General features: G+C 34.3%; 2 protein-coding genes across 2 annotated transcripts; both read right to left on the bottom strand.

Annotated features, from left to right (window-relative positions):
• Positions 1-733: 733 nt before the first annotated feature.
• Positions 734-3507, bottom strand: LOC112761193 (uncharacterized). Its single transcript, XM_025808171.1, has 4 exons — positions 3462-3507; positions 2028-2381; positions 1797-1930; positions 734-790 (listed from the first exon to the last, which is right to left on the bottom strand). Exons 1-4 carry the CDS (start codon positions 3505-3507, stop codon positions 734-736), a joined length of 591 nt encoding a protein of 196 aa, XP_025663956.1.
• A 14548-nt stretch (positions 3508-18055) lies between these two features.
• Positions 18056-18815, bottom strand: LOC112704992 (uncharacterized). Its single transcript, XM_025755857.3, has 2 exons — positions 18527-18815; positions 18056-18439 (listed from the first exon to the last, which is right to left on the bottom strand). Exons 1-2 carry the CDS (start codon positions 18672-18674, stop codon positions 18312-18314), a joined length of 276 nt encoding a protein of 91 aa, XP_025611642.1. The 5' UTR covers positions 18675-18815; the 3' UTR covers positions 18056-18311.
• Positions 18816-21472: the final 2657 nt, after the last annotated feature.

Raw genomic sequence — 21472 nt, 5'->3', positions numbered from 1 at the left:
AATTTACAATTAGGTTGTTTAAACATACACGAGAGAAAAATCATATAAAAAGAGATCTTGGAAGAAAAGGAACAATTGTGATAACAAAGGGAGATATGAAAATCATGAGACTCTAGCATGTGTATAGATTTTCTAATTAAAAGACCTTGGTAATATAATAGCATGGATTGAAAGAGGTCATATCAAAGTGCAGAAAATAGGGCATTTTAAATAATTGCACAAAATATTAAAGAAATTATGTATTCTCGATCCTAAAGGAGTAATATAATGGTGCAACGATCATATAACAAGAATAGAGTATATTATATATTTGAATAAAATATTTAAGAAAGCATGTACTCTTGACTTTGAAGGAGTAATAATAATAATATGCACATAATAGAATAGGGTATATTAAATATTTGAATAAAATATTTAAGAAAGCATGTACTCTTGACTTTAAAGGAGTAATAATGACATAATGATATGCACATAGTAGAATAGGGTATATTAGATGTTTGAATAAAATATTTAAGAAAGCATGTATTTTTTGCTTTAAAGGAGTAATAATGATATAATAATATAACAGGTCACATAGATGCACATAATAAAATAGGGTATATTAAATAATTGGATTAAAATATTATAAATAATAATATAACCATGTAAGAGATCACACATATGCATATAATAGAATATGGTATGTTGAACAAGACAGTATAAGAAGGCATGTACTCTCAGCCCTAAGAAAATATTAATATAATAATATGGGAGATTGAATAAGCATTATAAGAAGGCATGTACTCTCGATCTAAGGGAATATTAACAACATAATTATATGAAAGAGCACAAAATGAGTATAGTGAATAATTGAATGAACATCACAAGGAGACATATACTAACGATTCAAGAAGACATGAATGACATGGTGGACAGACATGATCAACATGAATAAAGGATGAGTGAAAGATAATTAATGCCATGATAACATTCGTGAATGGAAGAAAATAAAAAATGGAACATAACACATGCCAAGCATTTTAAAAAAACATAATTCCCTACACTTTTTCTAACGCTTCCTTGTTGCCTATGAGCTTGCCTCTTGTGTTTCTTGTGTTTGCACACAGAATATATTTTTGTAGAGAGAGAAGGGAGAGGATTAGTGTTTGAGAGAAGTGATTTTCTACCTATAAGTGCACCCCTATTTATATACATTTGGTGATAGGGTGGTTGGGATAATTTTAAATTCAAACGGAAGGCAGTTATTAGATTCCTATCCATAAAATTCAAAATTCTAAACCCAACTCCCAACTGACTTTCGAATTTCGAATTTAATTTTTGTTTCTAGAAGGGGTGGTTGTTACAAGGACAGTAGGAAAGCAGAGGTTCATAGGCAATAAAGCATCTCCAAACGCTTATCTGAAATTCTCACCAAGGAACTACATAAGCGACTTTATTTTATTTTATGTTTTATTGTTCTTTTAATTATCAATACCTCATAATCATTTGAATCCGCCTGACTGAGATTTACAAGATGACCATAGCTTGCTTCAAGCCGTCAATCTCTGTGGGATCGACCCTTACTCACGTAAGGTATTACTTGGACGACCCAGTGCACTTGCTGGTCAACTACGCGGAGTTGTGAAAAGTGTGAATCACAATTTCGCATACCACCCTTCTTGGTATTGTACAAATAACTTGCGTTTCTCCCCTTTTAGCTTTGATATTGATTTGACAAATGTGGCCCATTCAGGATAAATAATATCTGCTAAATAGTATCCCATAGTATAATTATTACCATTAATAGTATAATTTACCTCCGGAGCATGGTCATTTAGAATATCATCGAACACTGGAGAACGATCTAACACGTTGATGTCGTTATTTGAACTAGAAACTCCAAAGAACGCATGCCATATACAAAAGTCTGAAGATGCTACAACCTCAAGTACTATGGTTGCAACCCCACGATAACCACTCATGTACATACCTTTCCACGCCTTTGGACAATTTTTCATTGCCAATGCATGCAGTCAATGCTACCCAACATGCCAAGAAAGCCACGACCCTCTGCCATTTGTAGCAGGCGTCGTACATCATTTGGATTTGGTTTTTGCAAGTATTCATCCTCGAACACCGAAATGACACATTAAACAAATTTTCCAAGCATTTAATTGTAATGTGCACATAATCATCAACAGCATCAGCTGCTACGCCATATGCTAACATCCGTATCGCATCGGTACATTTTTGGAGTGATGACAAGCCTCTTCTTCCAGTTGCATCAACCCTCTGTTGAAAATACGAATAGACGTTTGAGAGAGCGTCTACTATCCGAAGGAACACATGTCTTCTCATTCGAAATCTCCATCGAAAAATGTCAGCATTATACACCGGTTCATCTGCAAAGTAATATTGGAAAAGGCGATCATATCCTATTTCTCGATCTCTGTTGATCTATCTATAAGGAGTTGGGATAGAGCTTCTATTGATAATCTTCTTCTTCTTCTGAATCTTTGAATAAACACTCATCGATCCAATTATCTATGAGTGTGTTATCTTGCCATCTTCTTTTGCCATACAAAGCCTCATTAAACATATCATCAAAATTTCTAGCCATATCTTGAAATGTAATTTTTAGTATTCTTTCGAGGTGAGAAACAAGAGTTAAAATAGAGTTGCAGAGTCATTGATAGTTGATATTTATAAGTGTGTCTGCAACAAGTACTTACTTCTCAACGGCTAGTTTTACAACGGCTACTTAACGGATAGTTTTGCAACAGCTACTTAACTGTCACTTTCATGAACAATAACGGCACAATAATATTGACTAATTTGAAAAGTTACATCAGAAATGAATAAAACAGACTACATCACATACCAGTAATACGCAATAAAAATAAGAACATACTACGTAACTCTACGAATACAAGGAACTATTAAGTAAACTACTTCGCGATTATTTTCTCACATGCAATCTCATGAAGAGCTCGTCATTTTTCACTCATTTTAGGCATGTCAACATTAAGTATTTGCATATCCATTTCTCTTTCTCTTTCCTTAGCCATCCTTTTCATTTTCCTTTCTTTTGCATTTATCTCCATTTCTTTAATATACCTCTGAATTTGTAATTCTTGTTCTTTCATTACCGCTTGAGTTTGTAATTCTTGTTCTTTCATTGCTGCTTGAATTTGTAACTCATTCTCCTTCATTGCCATAACTTTTGCTCTATGTGCCCTCTCCTCTTCTCTTTCTCTTTCCCTATCCATGAGTTCTTTTTCTCTAACATTCTTAATATCTTCCATGAGAGATAGTTTTTTAACAACCGATGATTTTTTTTTGCTAAGATCTTCAGACATTTGTGCTTTTCCCTTACCTTTTTGCTTGCTCCCTTGTGGACGAACGGGAGAGTCCACACTAGGTTCGTCTGCCAACGGTGTATCTGGGTTTGATGAGGATGAGTATACTCCAATTGCACTAACCTTGGTTTTCTTTGAGCCTCCACTCTGTGTAAGTGACAAACCCCATTTTGACGGTTTATCTTGTATTGAATTTTGGGGATTTTATAACCTTTTACCCACATTTATTCAATGAAATAGCATGGTTTTATAACTTCTCCTTTAATTATGCTTAAGAGTGAAAACATGCTTTTTAGGTCTTAAAATGAATAAATTTAATTCACCTTGATTCCATTAGATGCCTTAATATGTTTGTTAAGTGATTTAAGGTTTAGGAGGCAAAGATTGGATCAAGGGAATGAAGAAAGAAGCATGAAAAGTTGGAGAACTCATGAAGAAATGAAAGAACCGGAAAGCTGTCAAGCCGACCTCTTTGCGCTTAAACGACCATAACTTGAGCTACAGAGGTTCAAATGATGCGGTTCCAGTTGGGTTAGAAAGCTAACATCCGGGGCTTCGAAACGATATAAGATTTGCCATAGTTGCTACAAGTGTAGTGGCGCGCACGCGCATAGTACGCGCATGCGCCGTTGCTGCCACCTAGTCCACTTGAAGCAAAACGTGGCCAGCGATTTTAGAAGCCTTGTGGGCCCAATCCAACTCATTTTCTGATGCTATTTAACCCAAGGAGTGAAGAGGGAAACACAATTTAGTTACCATTAGTTCATTCACACTCATTAGGATTAGTTTTAGAAGTAGTTTCTAGAGAGAGAAGCTCTCACTTCTCTCTAGGATTAGGATTAGGATTAGGTTTAGTTCTTAGATCTAGATTTTAATTCATCTTCTTCTACTTCTATCTTCTCAATTCCTTGTTGTTACATTCATTCTTCTTCCATTCTTTTATTGCAATTTCCTTTATGTTGTTCTTACACTTTGTTGTAGATCTACTATTGTTCCTTCCATTTTCTTTCAATTCAATAAGAGGTAATTCATAATAATTGTTCTTCTTTGCTTTTCTATTGTTGATCTCTTGCCTTTGTAGTTAGATCTCTTTTTTTAATTCTTGCAATTTATGTTGTTTACTTTCATTGCCTTTTATGTGTTTGTTGAAATGCCTCTTCTAGTTATAGTATAGATTTTGTTCTTCTTGGCCTAGGTAGAGTAATTAGTGACACTTGAGTTATCTAATTCCTTTGTTGATTGGTAATTGGAGAGATTGCTAATTGGTTTGGAGTGCACTAAAGCTAGTCTTTCCTTGGGAGTTGGTTAGGACTTGTGGCTCAAGTCAATTCATCCACTTGACTTTCCTTCATTTAGTAAGGGTTAACTAAGTGGTAGCAATGAACAATTCTCATCACAATTGAGAAGGATAACTAGGATAGGACTTCTAATTTTCATACCTTGCCAAGAGCCTTTTATAGTTTTTAGTTTATTTTCATTGCCATTTACTTTTCATGCTTCTTATCCAAAAACCCCAAAATAACTCACAACCAATAACAAGACACTTTATTGTAATTCCTAGGGAGAACGACCCGAGGTTTAAATACTTCGGTTTATAGATTTTAGGGGTTTGTACTTGTGACAAACAAATTTTTGTATGAGAGGATTATTGTTGGTTTAGAGACTATACTTCGACGAGAATTCATTTGTGAAATTCTAAACCGTCAAAAATCTAATCATCAAAATGGCGCCGTTGCCGGGGAGTTGCAATGGTGTTATGTTATTGGTTATTGTATATATGTGAATATTGTGAATATGTTTGCTTTTTGCTTTGTTAGTTTTTAGTTTGTTCTCTTTATTTGTTACTATTTTTGTTCTTTTTCCCTCTCTTGCTATCATGAATTCTCATTTTGGCTATGAGTGTGATTACAACTATGTTGTAGGTGATGAGAACTTCAATGAAGAGATGCATCAAGGATGGGACAATCAAAGGTGGGAGGAGCCATATGCTTATGATCAATCCTCATGGCAACAACCTCCACCAATGCACTATGAAGAAGAGCCATTTTTTGATGCATATCAACCCAATGGCTATGGTTAATCTCCTTGTGACTTTCAAGAGCCACCACCATATGCTTATGAACCCCCTCCTCAACATGGCCCCCAACCACACTCACAAGCCCCTTTTCACCAACCACCTTCATATGACCCTAATCCATATCCATCCTACCAACAACCATATGAGCAATATGAACCACACATAGAGCCACCACCATTCCAACATCAACATTTTCAAGAGCTACCCCCTCCATATTATTACCAAGATGAACCACCCCCAATATATGAAAATTTTCAACCACAAGATGAATTCTACCTTTCACCACAACCCCCATGGAAGAATATTCATGTCTTTCAATCCAAGAGCCTTATGGTCCTACTCATGATATCCAAGAGGAACAAGAGTCAAGGGATCGTCTCAAGGAAGCATTGGATCAATTTCAAGCAACCATGGAGTGTGTTGTGCAACAAGTGGAAAGAGTGGAGAATATTGAACCACCACAACTCTACCAAGAAGAACCATCTTCCTACTATGAACCCTTCCCCCAAAATGAGGAACCCTTCCACCCACCCCAACCTCTATTGGATGAAACCCTTGGTGTTCTTGTTCAAGGGCAAGAAGAGATGAAAAGGGATGTGCAAAATTTCATGGCCGCCTTGGATGCGGTAACAAATCAATTAGCCTCCCAATGCTTGAACACTCAAGGAACTCCCATGGCTACATGTGGAGAATCAAATGAAGAATATAGCATGAAGGAGAGATTGGAAACTCCGGTGGGAAATGAGGGAAGTTGCTTTGTATTGGAACAATTGGAGGAAGCTTTAATTGTTGAAGACAAGGAAGAAGTGGTAGAAGACTTAGGAGATGCGGAGCTTCCATGAGAACATAGAGTTGAAGAAAACCCCTCCAAGATGATTGAAATTGATGCTAGGGAGGAAAGTGCACACCTTTCAAGGCATACTCCATATGAAGACTTGGATGGGATAGAACAAGGATTGAGTTCCCTTGGTGATGAAGATCAAGCATCAAGTCTTAGTGGTGAAGAATCCTTTGAGCATGAAGAACCTTCTCCCGGTGCATTTGAAAATGTTGTGGAGGTAAACTTCTTTCACCCTCCCAATTATAGTTTGATTAAGGGAAAAGGCTTAGATAGTATTGATGAACAAAGGATTGAATTAGAGAAATCTTGTGAAGAGGTGGAGATCCTTAGAAAAAGGAGGATGGGGGTGGAATATGCTTTGTCAAGAACCTTGGAATCATCTTTGCCTAGGTTGCCATCTACACCTTCACTTGAGTGGGTAAAATTCATTTATATTAGCTTTATTGTCCCACTTGAGTATGGCTTGCTTGATACGGACGGTCAACTTAGGATGCTTTGTGGGATAAAGCGTAAGCGAAAGATGTTTCGTGGTTGGCTTTGCAAATCAAGGCTCATCATGGTTGATGCATCAAACATGAGATATAAAGGTTGGAGTAGTGCTCAAATAGATGGGTCTAGGAGGATTGTTGGCCACTATATAGAGAATTCATCTTACTTACCACCCGGATGGACTAATAATGATGATCAACCTCAAGACGGGTGTGAAAATAAAGTGTGGGATCCCGGATCACAAGAAGAGGATCAACATTGGGAGCCCCAAGCTTGTGAAGAACTCCATCAAGACTTGGCTCAATCCATGAAGAATCTTGGGGCACAATGGAGAACCAAGCATTGGTGGGAGTTCCAAGATGAATATAAGCACAAGCCACCTTGATGAGGAGCTCCCCATAAGTCCAACTTAAGGACAATAAATAAAAGTGCTAGGTGGGAGACACCCCACCATGGTAACATCTTTTCATTTTCTTTCTTTGTACATATTGGTAGAATTAGTTTAATTTCTTGTTCTTATTGTTTTATTGAGTTTAGTTAGTAGTATAGTATGTTGAATAAGGTTCTATGGTGTTTTGGTAGCTGTTTGGAGGACTGAAAAGCTTGGATTGGTGCAAGAACTTAGAAAAAAATTTTTTTTGAAAAACAGAACACCATCCACGCGTGTGCGCACATAACGCGTACGCGCACCTGAGCATTTTTCGACCACCCACGCGCACGCGCACTGTACGCGTACGCGTGGATGCAAAATTTCACCTCCAGCTAAAAACCCGAGAGTTAGGCCTGCACTGTGCGAACATTGGGCCTAAGGCACAAGTCTATGTACGCGTGGGCGCACCTGGCGCGTACGCGCACATGATCTTAAATTTGCAATGCACGCGCACGCACACTGTGCGCGCGCGCGTCGATTGCACAATCTGCACCCCCGGTACTTTTACCCGAGAGTTGTGCCAGACTTGGGCCAACACTATGCCTCCGGCCTAACTCGACGCACGCGTGCGCGCACCTGGCGCATACGCGTCCTTCGACCAATATACCCATCGACGCGTAAACGTGCATGACGCGCACGCGTCGGTAAAAAAAAAAAGTTTTTTTCTCCCCTTCCATTTTCTTTTGCTTATCACATTCGCATACTTCTACTCTTCCCATTTTCATTTAGTTTTTGTAGCATGTTTCGTTTTTTTTTAGTCATTTTAATAATGGTGTTGCATCTTCCTACTCAATTGTTGAGGATTCATTGCATTACTTTGGTGCTTCTTGACTTGTTTCATATTGTTGGGTGATGTTTCTCTTCAAATCAATGCTCAATCTTTTATGCACTTGTGTTCTTTGTGCATTGATATGACCTTATATTGTCTTTCATGGCCCACTCTCTCTTGTTCGAACTTGATGCTCATCATGCTCTTCATGCTTTGACCTTACTCTTGCATCAAGTATCATTGATATGCCATTTTCTCTTATTGTTTCCTCCTCTACATGTTGTAGCTACCATGTAGTAGAGACTCATACTCTTATTTGGCATTAGCCCCCGCCTATGTTCTATTTACTTTGATACCTTTGTTGTAGGCTTAATTTTCTTTCTTTTTCTCTCCTTTTAGGCTGGCCACCAAGAAAGGAGGAAACGGAAAGGCTTTTAAATGGGGCAACGAACAAGTCATCCGCACAACCATTTGAGGAGCTCATCAATTGTAGCAACCCGTCCACCCTGCTCTTCTTTGCATGCACCGAGGACGGTGCAATCTTCAAGTGTGGGGAGGTCGTTCGACCGATCTCCAGGGGTAACAATTTCCTTTTCAACACCAATTCTTAGTTTTCTTTGTTAGATTAGTTATTGCATTGCATGATAGGTTGCATGTTAGTTAGAATTTGTACATATTTTACTACCTTCTTCTTATTAGGACTACTTGGTTAGAGTGATGATTTCTTTCCCAAGAAACCATTTTAGGGCAACCTACTAATTTGAAAAAGAAAATTTGTGGAACTTGCTTGAAAGAATTTATTTTGGAACATGGCTTTTGAGCTAAGAACACAAGCAAGTGAGATTTGAGCCTAATGATGTGGTTACATCTTATAACCACTTATTTTCCTTCTTGTGTGCATTATTCTCTTTTTATGAATGTGATCTTTGATTTGTTTGAATCTATATGTCCCATTATTCCTTGTATTCATGCATTTATATGATTGAGGCCATCATTTCATTAGCTCACTTATCCAAATAGCCAATCCTTTTATATTCCTTTGTTAGCCAATTTGAGCCTACGCTTAACCCACTTGTTCTTATTTTAGCACATTACAAGCCTTCAAGCGAAAAACAATAAATGTCCTTATTTGGATCTTTGATTAGCTTAGGCTAGAGTGTGTGAGTATCATTCAAGTGTGGGAATCTTGGGACATTGGGTGAATAAAAGGGTAATTTTGTATTGTTATTGAAAAATATTGGGAATTGGGTACATACTCATGTATTGATCAAATGTAAAACCTTATGCATTGAGATTTTTGCATATAGAAAGGAAAAAATGAGAAAAACAAAAGAAAAAGAAAAGAAAAATAATATGGAAAAGGAAAAGAAAAAAAATATAGAAAAAGAAAGAAATAAAAAGGGGACAAAATGCCCCAAAACAAAGTGAAGCTCAATAAAGATCAATACATAAGTGTTGTGAAATGAAAAGAAATTGCATGAGTATGTGAAAAAGTGAGAAATGGGTAGTTAGGTTAGCTTTGAAATTGTATAGGATGTCATAGGTTAGGTGGGAAGTTTAAGCTTATCAAAGATTCAAATTTCAAGCTCACTTGACCAAATATGCATCCTACCTTAACCCTAGCCCCATTACAACCTAAAGAAAAGACCTCATGATAATTGTATGCATGCATGAAATAATTGTTGATTTTTGGATGAAAAACAAATTTTGGAAAGCATGATTAGGGGAGAATTGAGAGAATCAACCCCAAACACCGAGCGGCTAGAGTGTAAACACTCCCGGTGAGGGTTCGATGCTCAATTCCTTGATTCCCGGCTTTCATGAGCGTTCTTCTTGCAAGTCTATGTGAACTTCATATTTATACTTCAATTGGTAGGATTCATGAATCGTTATATGATCTTAAGTCCTACTTGTGCATGTATGTCTTGGAGAATGATTTATTTTTAACCAAGTAGGTAGAATCATTTTGCATTTAGTTGCATGCACATAGTTTCTTTGCTTTGAATAAGTGTTATATCCCTCATTTCATTCTTGGTTTAGGCATGAGGACATGCTTGGTTTAAGTGTGGGGAGGTTGACAAACCCCATTTTGACGGTTTATCTTGTATTGAATTTTGGGGATTTTATAACCTTTTACCCACATTTATTCAATGAAATAGCATGGTTTTATAACTTCTCCTTTAATTGTGCTTAAGAGTGAAAACATGCTTTTTAGGTCTTAAAATGAATAAATTTAATTCACCTTGATTCCATTAGATGCCTTAATATGTTTGTTAAGTGATTTAAGGTTTAGGAGGCAAAGATTGGATCAAGGGAATGAAGAAAGAAGCATGAAAAGTTGGAGAACTCATGAAGAAATGAAAGAACCGGAAAGCTGTCAAGCCGACCTCTTCGCGCTTAAACGACCATAACTTGAGCTACAGAGGTTCAAATGATGCGGTTCCAGTTGGGTTAGAAAGCTAACATCCGGGGCTTCGAAACGATATAAGATTTGCCATAGTTGCTACAAGTGTAGTGGCGCGCACGCGCATAGTACGCGCACGCGCCGTTGCTGCCACCTAGTCCACTTGAAGCAAAACGTGGCCAGCGATTTTAGAAGCCTTGTGGGCCCAATCCAACTCATTTTCTGATGCTATTTAACCCAAGGAGTGAAGAGGGAAACACAAGTTAGTTACCATTAGTTCATTCACACTCATTAGGATTAGTTTTAGAAGTAGTTTCTAGAGAGAGAAGCTCTCACTTCTCTCTAGGATTAGGATTAGGATTAGGTTTAGTTCTTAGATCTAGATTTTAATTCATCTTCTTCTACTTCTATCTTCTCAATTCCTTGTTGTTACATTCATTCTTCTTCCATTCTTTTATTGCAATTTCCTTTATGTTGTTCTTACACTTTGTTGTAGATCTACTATTGTTCCTTCCATTTTCTTTCAATTCAATAAGAGGTAATTCATAATAATTGTTCTTCTTTACTTTTCTATTGTTGATCTCTTGCCTTTGTAGTTAGATCTCTTTTTTTAATTCTTGCAATTTATGTTGTTTACTTTCATTGCCTTTTATGTGTTTGTTGAAATGCCTCTTCTAGTTATAGTATAGATTTTGTTCCTCTTGGCCTAGGTAGAGTAATTAGTGGCACTTGAGTTATCTAATTCCTTTGTTGATTGGTAATTGGAGAGATTGCTAATTGGTTTGGAGTGCACTAAAGCTAGTCTTTCCTTGGGAGTTGGCTAGGACTTGTGGCTCAAGTCAATTCATCCACTTGACTTTCCTTTCTTTAGTAAGGGTTAACTAAGTGGTAGCAATGAACAATACTCATCACAATTGAGAAGGATAACTAGGATAGAACTTCTAGTTCTCATATCTTGCCAAGAGCCTTTTATAGTTGTTAGTTTAATTTCATTGCCATTTACTTTTCATGCTTCTTATCCAAAACCCCAAAATAACTCAAACCAATAACAAAGCACTTTATTGTAATTCCTAGGGAGAACGACCCGAGGTTTGAATACTTCGGTTTATAAAATTAGGGGTTTGTTACTTGTGACAAACAATCTTTTGTATGAAAGGATTTTTGATTGGTTTAGAAACTATACTTGCAACGAGAATTCATTTGTGAAATTCTAAACCGTGAAAAATCCAATCGTCAGTAGGTAGTTGGCTTATCCATTTTTACTCCAAACGAAGCATGTTCCAATGCCTCTCAAAAGTGAATTTTTTACCATAATTTGTGGAATAAAGTTTATAGGCCAACTCCTTTATATCATCAGCATTCGAACCACTCCTTATGTTTCGACTAGCTTCATCGTAGCAATCATCAAATTGTGCAACAACCTTGTTAATCTTATACCATCGTTTCTTACATGCAACTACCCACTTGTCATGTCAGAGCAAAATTCTACACAGTACTTGTGAATTTGACTCCAAAATATTTCTCCCTTTTGATCGGTACTAACTATAGAGTCAGTTGAAACATTTAACCATGCACTGATCAGCATCTCATCCTCTTTCCAATGCTGGTGTTGAATACTATCTTGCCTCCGATCTTCAATATCATCATCATTGAGGTCGATAGCATCTAATCCACGAGGGTTTGCAAAATCTGAATATTGTGAATTTTGGACTAGATTGTATTGGAGTCTGAGAGGATTGGTTAAAAGAGCCACCAACACCAGATGAGTTATGTCTTGATGCACTGAATTGAGTTGGAAACGGCAAAGATATTGGAGTAATATTTCCGATAGAGGGGTTAAATATAGATAAAGATGGAAAATGTGGTGTTTGTAAATTTTGATTTTGTGGTTGGAATATAGGAAATTGATTATTGTAAGGAGATTGAAAATTAAATTAGGAAGATTTTGTGGATTTGGATTTTGAAACATATTTAGTAGTGTGAAGTTTTGATTTGGAACTTGAGAGTTTTGAGGTTTGAGATTGTTGGGTATTTGGAGTTTGAGAAAAGTTTTGTAAATAATTGAAAAAAGAGTGGAGTTGGTTTGGATCCATTTTTTCGAACAAAAAATAATATCAGCAGAACTTTGATTTTGTAAACTTGGAAGAAGATAAAGAAGAGTAGAAGAAAGTGTGAGAATAGAAGTGTATGTAAGTGGTATATATAGAGTAATAAGATATTAATTTATTAATAATAACGGTAACATAGTAACGGCTAGTTTCCAACGACTAATTTTGTAACGGCTAGTTTTGAAACGACTAATTTTAATAATGTGGTTAGCATTTTAAATTTTAAAAATAAAAATTATTTAATAAATTAATTATGATTTAATTATTTAATTATGTAAGTGTTAGTATTTTAATTATTTAATCTAATTAATTATTATTTAAATAATTAATATAAATTATTAATTAAATAAAAATATAATTATTTAATATAATTATTTATTATAATTATTACTAATTTAATTATGATTTAGTTATTTAATATAATTATTTAATTAATTCAGATTTTATATAATTATTTATTTTGACAAGTTATTATTAGTTACAATGAGTCTCTCTGAATGGAAACTCTCTCTTTTGGAATTATGTGCCGAGACTCAATCATATTATGCTCCAATGGTAGGTTTCCAAATGTCAGAAAAAGTTAAATGAAACTCACTTATTGAAGATACTCTAAGTAGTATGTATTAATATTGTCTTAATACTTGTGATTATGTTTATTGGAATTTTCGATGAGCTAGCCAAATTATTTTGTAAGTGTGAATTATATTTTCAATGTGAATTTATGAAAAAAAAATTATTTGATTGATATTTTCATAATAATACAAAAATTGATTCCTTGAAAAACAACCTTGTATTTATAACAAATGAATAATGTACAATGATAGAAGTTTTTATATTATAAACAAAGAAATATAACAAATGAATAATGTACAATGATATAAGCTTTTATATTATAAACAAAGAAACGAAAGATTAATTTGTTCTCGAATAATTTATTATTTATAAAACAAGGATATATATTTTTTTAAAAGAAAGTCATGATAAGAAATTTAAATAGGTATTTAAAATAAGTTTTTAAATATATTTTATTTTATTATTTTTTATTTATTATTTACGACACCAAAAAAATATTTTTAAAGTAAATCATCATTATAAGGAATTTAAATAGGTATATTAAATTAATTTTAGTGACTAGATAAAGGAATTTTTACAATGTTTAATTCATAAATCATGGAGAAATAAGTTTTAAAATATGATATTTAATTAATCGAAAATTTTTTACAAATATTTTTATAATTTAATTTGATACACTATTAATATAAAATAATTCTATACGCACATTTAATTATGTAAGATCATATTAGTAAAAATAACTATATTTTATATTGATTATGTGAATAGTCATCCAAAAAATAAATATAATTGTACGATAGTGTAAAATATTTTACATTATCAACGTATAAAAATTAAACTCATATTTTCAAAAGGTCCAATATATTTGTACATAAATTTATATAAAATTTGAAAATCAAAACGTTAAGAAAGAGATATATAAAAAAAGTGAGATTTAAATTTAAATTTAAATTAGACAAAAATTCAGGGAAGAAAAAAAATTAGGCAATTATTAAAACAATTATTCTCTATATACAAGCGTTTTTTTTCATACAAATCTTTATAAGTCATTTATATTCACGCGCTTTGTATTGTTACTACACGTTTTTCTTCTTCTTCTTCTTTGTTACCTCATCATCAACACCACCTTTTCTTCCTCCTCCTCTTTTTCCTTCTTTTTTTCATTGGAATTTCTTCTCCTCCTTTCTTTTTCTCTTTCTCCTCCATCATCAGTTATTTCGTTGTTGAAGATAATGAATAATTCAGGTTCAAATTGTCAATTGAACTAGAACGAAATTGATTATTTTTTTGAATCCAATCAAGTGGCTGAAATGTGGTTCAATTCAGAAGAAAAAAATGTAGTATTAGATGAAATATTTTTCTGTATTTGTAGCAAATTTGGGTATAACACGAAAATATTTAAGTGTATTTTAAAAATTTTTGGTGTATTTTATTCTGATAAGTTCTGCATAATTCAAAATTTTTCCTCTTCCTCTTTCTCATCGTCTGTTGCTTCTTCTTTTTTTCATCATCATCACCATCTTCTTCTTTTTTTTCTTATTCATCTTTTTTTTTTTGTTTTACCTTCTCAAGTTTCTTTTGTTTTACTCTCTTAACAAGAATAAAAATAAAAAAATCAAACAAAGAAGAAGAAGAAACACATAATGCTACAAAATTACTTGGAAGATGATAAACTTACATTCATTTAACTAAAAGAAAGAAAAGAAATACGAAAATGAAGAATAAGAAAAAAATGCAGCATTAGAGGAAACATTTTTCTGTATTTACAGCAATTTGGGTGTAACATGAAGATATTTGGTGTATTTTAAGAATTTTGGGTGTATTTTTATTCTGATAAATTCTGTATAATTCAAAACTCTTCCTCTTCCTCTTCCTCCTCCTCATATTCTACTGATTCTTCTTCCTCATTTTTTTATTTCGTTTTCTTATAATTCTTCTTAGGAGAAAAAATCAAATAAAGAAAAAAAATACATAATGTTGTAAAATTAATAAAAAGAGGAGAAGGAAAAAAATGCAGCAATAATAACAACAATTAAAAGAACCACGACGAGGATGAAACACGCGAAGAAGAAGAAAGAATGCGAAGAAAAAAGGAGGAGGAATGCAAAAAAGAAGGAGAAGGAGGAGGAGGAATAACTTAGAATACAAACGTTGAAGAAGAATGTTTCTCATTTTGTGCTATTCAAAGTTGAGAAAGCGCGTGTTTATACGCTCTCTAAATAAGGGTTATTTTTGTTGGAATTATACTTACTTGTATAAACTTATATACCAAAAAGACTCGTATGTATAGCAAATTTCGTAAATCTTTTATTTTATCTATTATTGTTATTATTATTTTTTATTAGACCAAACCTACTTTTAATTATTTCATGGACCAACAAAATATTTAGGCTAAATCCAAACTCAAAATTCTAAAATACATTTAAATACTTATTTTAAAAACCTATTTAAATTCTTTATCATGACTTTCTTTAAAAAAAAAAATATACGGTTGCTTTATAAATAATGAATTATTTGATAACAAATTAATCCTACGTTCTTTGTTTGTAATATAAAACCTTTTATATCATTACACATTATTCATATGTTATAAATACAGTTATCTTTTAAGCAACCAATTTTTGTATTATCATGACAATATAAATCAAATAAAATTTTCTCCATAAATTAACATTAAAAATTTAGTCCACACAAAAATAATTTGGCTAGTTCATTAAAATGTCCAATAAATATAATCACAAGCATTATAATAACATTAATCTATTTTACTTTACCTAATCACTCTCCTACATTTTATATGTAGTCTCTGATTTATGACAGAAATTATCTATGCTTGTGACCACAATACTCATACACGTTACCCATCCAACAGACACATCAATTTTCAAACATGCTGAAAAAATTTGCTTTTATCACAGTAATATTACCCTAAAAAACATACTTCCTCATGCACACTTGAACACCTTCAAATATGATTATAAACTGAGATGTCTAATTTTATTCTTCGTTGATATACTTGAAATAAGTTTTAAAGTATATCAAAACAATTCTGCAGGTCTAACAAAAGTTAAAATTAGCATGTCCGTGTCAATTTATCATTGGTTTCGAGACACCATACAGGCACAGCCATACTGACTCTCTTTGGCAGATAAATGATAAATCCAAATGTTATGCAATGTTCTTTTGTCCTTTGTTTTTTTTTTTTTAAACGATATTTTATAATTTAACAGATTAAAAATTAATTTATTATAGGTCACTAGTTAATAAATTACTGGATACACAAAATAAAATTTAAATTTTTAACACTTATTTAAACCAACAAAAAAATTAACCATTCGACCAAATATTCTTTTTAATCTTTTAAATACACCTAAAATAAAAAGACAAAAATTTTATCCAATTCCATTTTATTTAATAAATAGGTTCACCATTAAGAAACTTCAATCAATAAACAGGCTAAGCACTAACGGTGGTTATTCCAAGTGGTAAGCGGTTTGGATTCGCTTAAGTAAGTCTCAAGTTTAAAGCCTATTGTATGTAGTTATTCTAGTTAGGAGACTCGTCACCACAACTAGATGCGCAACCCATGTCACATTCGGACTAGTCGGCAAAGCTCCAAATACGGGACAAATAGAGGTGACAAATGAACCGAAACCTGAGGAACTGATCCACATGACTTGCCAAAAAAACAAATTAGACTGAAAATTTGAAACCACTAAAATTAAAAAGCTTGTCCAATCTATTGACTTTTGAAACCACTAAAATTAAAAAGCTTGTCCAATCTATTGACTTTCGACGGAACAGCGGACTCGTCTTTTTTTTTTTTTTAAATTGAAGATGTTCATAAGTTATAATTTAGATTATATTTTATGTTTGATTTATTAGAAATTTAAAGATATATAATTATATGTTTTGGATAATATTTATTTTATTTCTTATAATCTTAGTTTTATTATTTTATTTTAAAATAGTTTAGCTGATGATTATATGTTTATAGATTATATTAAAAAAAAAAAAAAACAGAATTGGCGGGAGCAGGGCAACGGCTCACCGCCCCGGGGAGGCGGGGGTTGTTTTGCGATTTGCCACCCCTGCGGGCAAGCAACCCAAAGAAAGGTTAAGAAAATAAGTACTAGTTAGATCACTACAACTATGTGGCAATGCACGGCAATTTGAAATTTGAAAGTAAACGCACTTGCAGATGGCAAAGAAAGAGCAATGCATTAACTTGATTGACTTTTGTGTTAGATAGGAGGGGACTAGGGAGAGGTAGACACGTCTTTAAATATTAAGTCCATTCTGAATTAGGGGAATTTTTTGGTGTCTATGATTTTTTTGCCTAAATTGCCTAAAAATAAAGATAGAAGAAGATGGAATCCACTTTTTTATTTTTAAATTTTATGTCTAAAATTTAGGCACCATAAAAATCCCCTCCAAATTATCTGTAACTTGAAACTTCTGATGATGTATTCAGAATCTATCATTTAATACATTTAGATACCAAGATACATTGAGTATATTTCTATCATGTTTCTAAAATTTCTAAAGTGACATAATTTGTAACAGAGGAGTTTGATTCTACAGGGTCATACAATATAACTGCAGCTATGCACCGGAATATTATCAATTTTTAAAAAAATTTCAAGCAAAAAAGTTTCCCAAGATAGGTGAGCTAATGGCTGAAGCGTACAGTGAAGGGAACAATTTTTCTATGGCATGACAAACTTCCAGTTTCCTCCTACTCTCAGATCCCATTCCTATAGACCGGATCATCTTTTCTCTTTCCATATTATTGAGCTCAGGAAATATCAAGCCGAGTTTCATGTTATTTACCAGTAATGTGATTATTGAACTTTACCAATTTACTTTTGCATCGCCTCCATTCAAATTCAATATAATATAGAAGTGACATTCTTTTTTTCTGAATGTAACATAATATAATACAGCATAGCACCAGCACATCATTAGTTCATTACCCTTCCGCACTTCAAGCAAAAGTTAACACAATACAAGAAAACAGAAGACATAAGAAGAAAATCATTCACATTCACAGGCAACAAAATCATGTGATTTGTTCTATACGGCAGCATTAATAACTACATAAGAAAATCACTAATTATTAATTTATTATGTTTCCGTTGAAAGTCTGAAACCCTAGCACCACATGCTTGAATAAGATTAACCTAACTAATTATTGTCACTATAGACAATTAATTACATGTATAATAAGCACACAACCGAATCGTGAATTCATAATTTATTTAAAAAAACGCACACCAATCCTAACCAGCGACAGTGGAGAAAATGCGACGGAGGAGCTTACGGCTCTTAGCAGCACGGATCCCTGAGTCAGACTCGTCGTGATACCAACCGACCGATTTCTGAGCTTCGATTACGATCTGTGAGAGACCTGGAGCGAAGAATAACAGATTAATTGAAGAATAATTGTAGAGAGAGAAACGTCGGAATGAAATTGAAGGTGTATTGGTGTTATTACCTTCTCTAACGGTTTGCTTATTGTTGCGAATGTCGTGGACGGTAGCGGAGATTTTCCAGTACAAAGGGCGACCGATGTAGAAGAGAAAGAGAAGCAAGATAGCCACCATTGCTACGCGGAATACAGTCCTTGATGTCCTCGACGCCATTCTCTTCTCTCTTCTCTTCTAAGAGGGGGAAGAAGAAGAAGAAGAAGAAAGATTGTGCGTTCACTCTTCTTAGATCTACTTAAATACGTCTAAACCCGCAGTGAGTGAGGAGTTCCACGTATCTTTTTAGCTAAATGATTTGGATTTTTTAAAGTTTGAATTTTATTTTAAAGAGTAAAGTGTGATCTTTTACCATTAATTTTGTAGGTGAGATTAAAAATAACAGAAAAGCTCTGCATACAAGCCATTAGGGCTTCTATGCTTTACAAGTTCATTAAGCAATAAAACAAAAAAACGTGTTGCTCTATATACGTTGTATACACGCGCTATATAAGATCCCGCGTATATCTAACTACCAAATTTAAAAGATTTGTTTCCTTCTTCGTTTTCGTTATTTTGAGATTTGGTTGTTCTTCTTCTCGCGCATCTTCCCTCCTTCTTCTCCATCGTTCTTTTCCTCTCCTTTTCTCACTGGTATGTTCTTCGTTTACGTTACTTTCCTCTCTGTGTGCAACTCGAGTTTCGTTTTCTATTTTGATTTGTTATTTTCTGAAATCAAAGTTTGAATTCGTTTTGAAGATAATGGATCATTCAACCTCGGATTGTCAGCTGAATCCATGCGAGGTGGATTATGAATTTGAATATAATGAAGTTCCTGAGGTTTGATTTACATAGGATTAGTATGAATTTTCTTGCAGTAATTTGTATATCATTGTGTAGTTGAAAAATTGCTGAACATTGACTGTGAAACTAACACGTTAACATGAATCTGTCGATTCAATATATTAGTTGTGATTAATTATCTGGAATTTATAGCAGACGCTCGGGTGTAGATCAGGTCTTTTTTTAGTGTATTTTTGCTAGAAGTGTGGGTGTATTTACACTTTACTAGTTTTTTGTTATTTTAATTGAGTTATTGTTGTTCAGGTGTATTATATCAGACATGATTGGGTGTGTTTTTAGTTTTTGACATGGTGTATTCTGCAGCCTGTGTATTTACAGTTTATGGCTTTTATTGTCATTTTAGTTGAGTTGTTGCGGTTCGGGTGTATCATATTAGACATGATTGGGTGTATTTGAATCATATCTATGGGTGTATTTATAGTTTTTGACATGGTGTATTCTGCAGCCTCTCTCTGTTGTTGATGACTAATTTATTCCGAAGGTTGGAATGACTTTTACCACCCTTGAAGATGCTGGAAAATTTTACAGAAACTACGCCAAGGCTGCAGGTTTTTCTACAAGAGTTCGGAGCACAAATAGGAAGGGAAACGAGATTAAGAATCAATTGATTACATGTAGTAGAGAGGAAAAATGGAAATCTAAAATATCTCCGACCGAGAAGACGAATCCGACAGCCGGTTTAAACTGTCCTGCAAGAATTTATATACACACATTGAAGGATGTCGGTGCTTGGATCATTTCAAAGGTTGTGCTGGATCATTCACACCCCTGCTATCCAAGTAAAGCAGAGATGCTCAAACAGCACAGGGAACTAAGCATGTCCATTCGTCGTACAATAGAGAATAACGAGGAGGCCGGTATCAGACTAAGCAAAATCTTTCAATCATTTGTTGCAGCTGCCGGGGGTCACTGCGAGTTAAATTTTATCGAAAAGGACGTGAGGAATTACATTACTAGGGAAGTGCGGAATGTTTCCGAACAAGAAGATGCAAAGAAATTCGGGAAATATTTGTTAAGAATGAAAGAGAAGAATCAGAATTTCTTTTTTGAGCTTGAACTCGAGGAGGATCAATCGATTAAGCTGGCTTTTTGGGCCGATGCAAGAAGTAGAGCTGCCTTTGAGTATTTCGGAGACGTCATTTCATTTGACACCACCTACAATACAAACAGGTAACAAACTGCCCCTATTTATGATGCTAAATTAATGTATTTTTATGAATCCGCAGCAGAGGTGTATATTGGCTGTTTTTGGGTGTATACGAAGCATGTGTTGGGGTGTACCTAATGATTTTGCATTCTGCACTATGGTAATTTGTTTTCAGGTATAATTTGGTCTGTGGTTCTTTTGTCAGGGTGAATCACCACGGTCAGTCAACACTTCTCGGATGCTCTTTGATGAAAAACGAAGAAATTGAATCATTCAAATGGTTATTTCAATGTTGGCTTCGTTGCATGGGAGGAAACGCTCCGAAAGGGTTTCTCACCGATCAATGCGCATCAATGAAAATGGCTTTAGAGGCCTGTATGCCAACAACAATTCACTGTTGGTGTATTTGACACATCATGAAGAAGATTCCAAGCAAATTAAACGGGTATAAGGGACATGCAGATATTGAACGAGAATGAGCCAAATTGTTTTTAACTCTCATAGCAAAGACTCATTCGATAGGAATTGGAACGATTTTCTGCTGAATTTTGGTCTTGTGGACAACAAGTGGCTTTCAGGTAATGTCTTTTTAAAATCTGCATCAGAGGTGTAAATTGCATGTTTTTTCGGGTGTATTTATAGTCTGTGTTTGGGTGTATTATGCAGATCTGTATGAAGACCGTCATATATGGGTTCCTATCTATCTAGATCACCACTTCTGGGCAGGGATGAGAAGCACACAAAGGAGCGAGAGCATGTATTCATTTTTTAACAAGTTTATCACCCGGAACAGCTCGCTTATTCAGTTCGTCAAACAATACGATAATTGCCTCAGAAGCAGGGAGCAAGCAGAGAGAGAATCAGATGCTGCAGATTTTCATACGGTCATACCGTGTGCAACCAAATCCTCCATTGAAGCTCAGTTTCAAGATGTGTACACTCATCAAGAGTTTAGGGAAGTCCAAGC

This window comes from Arachis hypogaea, chromosome 1, assembly GCF_003086295.3.
Source record: "Arachis hypogaea cultivar Tifrunner chromosome 1, arahy.Tifrunner.gnm2.J5K5, whole genome shotgun sequence".
NCBI classification, from domain to species: domain Eukaryota; kingdom Viridiplantae; phylum Streptophyta; class Magnoliopsida; order Fabales; family Fabaceae; genus Arachis; species Arachis hypogaea.
Note: the sequence above shows the minus strand (reverse complement) of the source record. Positions and strands in the feature narration are given on the sequence as shown.

Excerpts from the sequence above, each read along its gene's own strand:
- LOC112761193 (XM_025808171.1), bottom strand. The coding sequence starts at position 3,507 with ATGGGGTTTGTCACTTACACAGAGTGGAGGCTCAAAGAAAACCAAG. Across the intron at positions 2,382-3,461 it reads GAGGCTCAAAGAAAACCAAG|ATGAACCGGTGTATAATGCT; the intron begins GTTAGTGCAATT and ends ATTACTTTGCAG. Across the intron at positions 1,931-2,027 it reads GGTCGTGGCTTTCTTGGCAT|TACTTGAGGTTGTAGCATCT; the intron begins GTTGGGTAGCAT and ends TTGCAACCATAG.
- LOC112704992 (XM_025755857.3), bottom strand. The coding sequence starts at position 18,674 with ATGGCGTCGAGGACATCAAGGACTGTATTCCGCGTAGCAATGGTGGCT. Across the intron at positions 18,440-18,526 it reads TAAGCAAACCGTTAGAGAAG|GTCTCTCACAGATCGTAATC; the intron begins GTAATAACACCA and ends TCTTCGCTCCAG.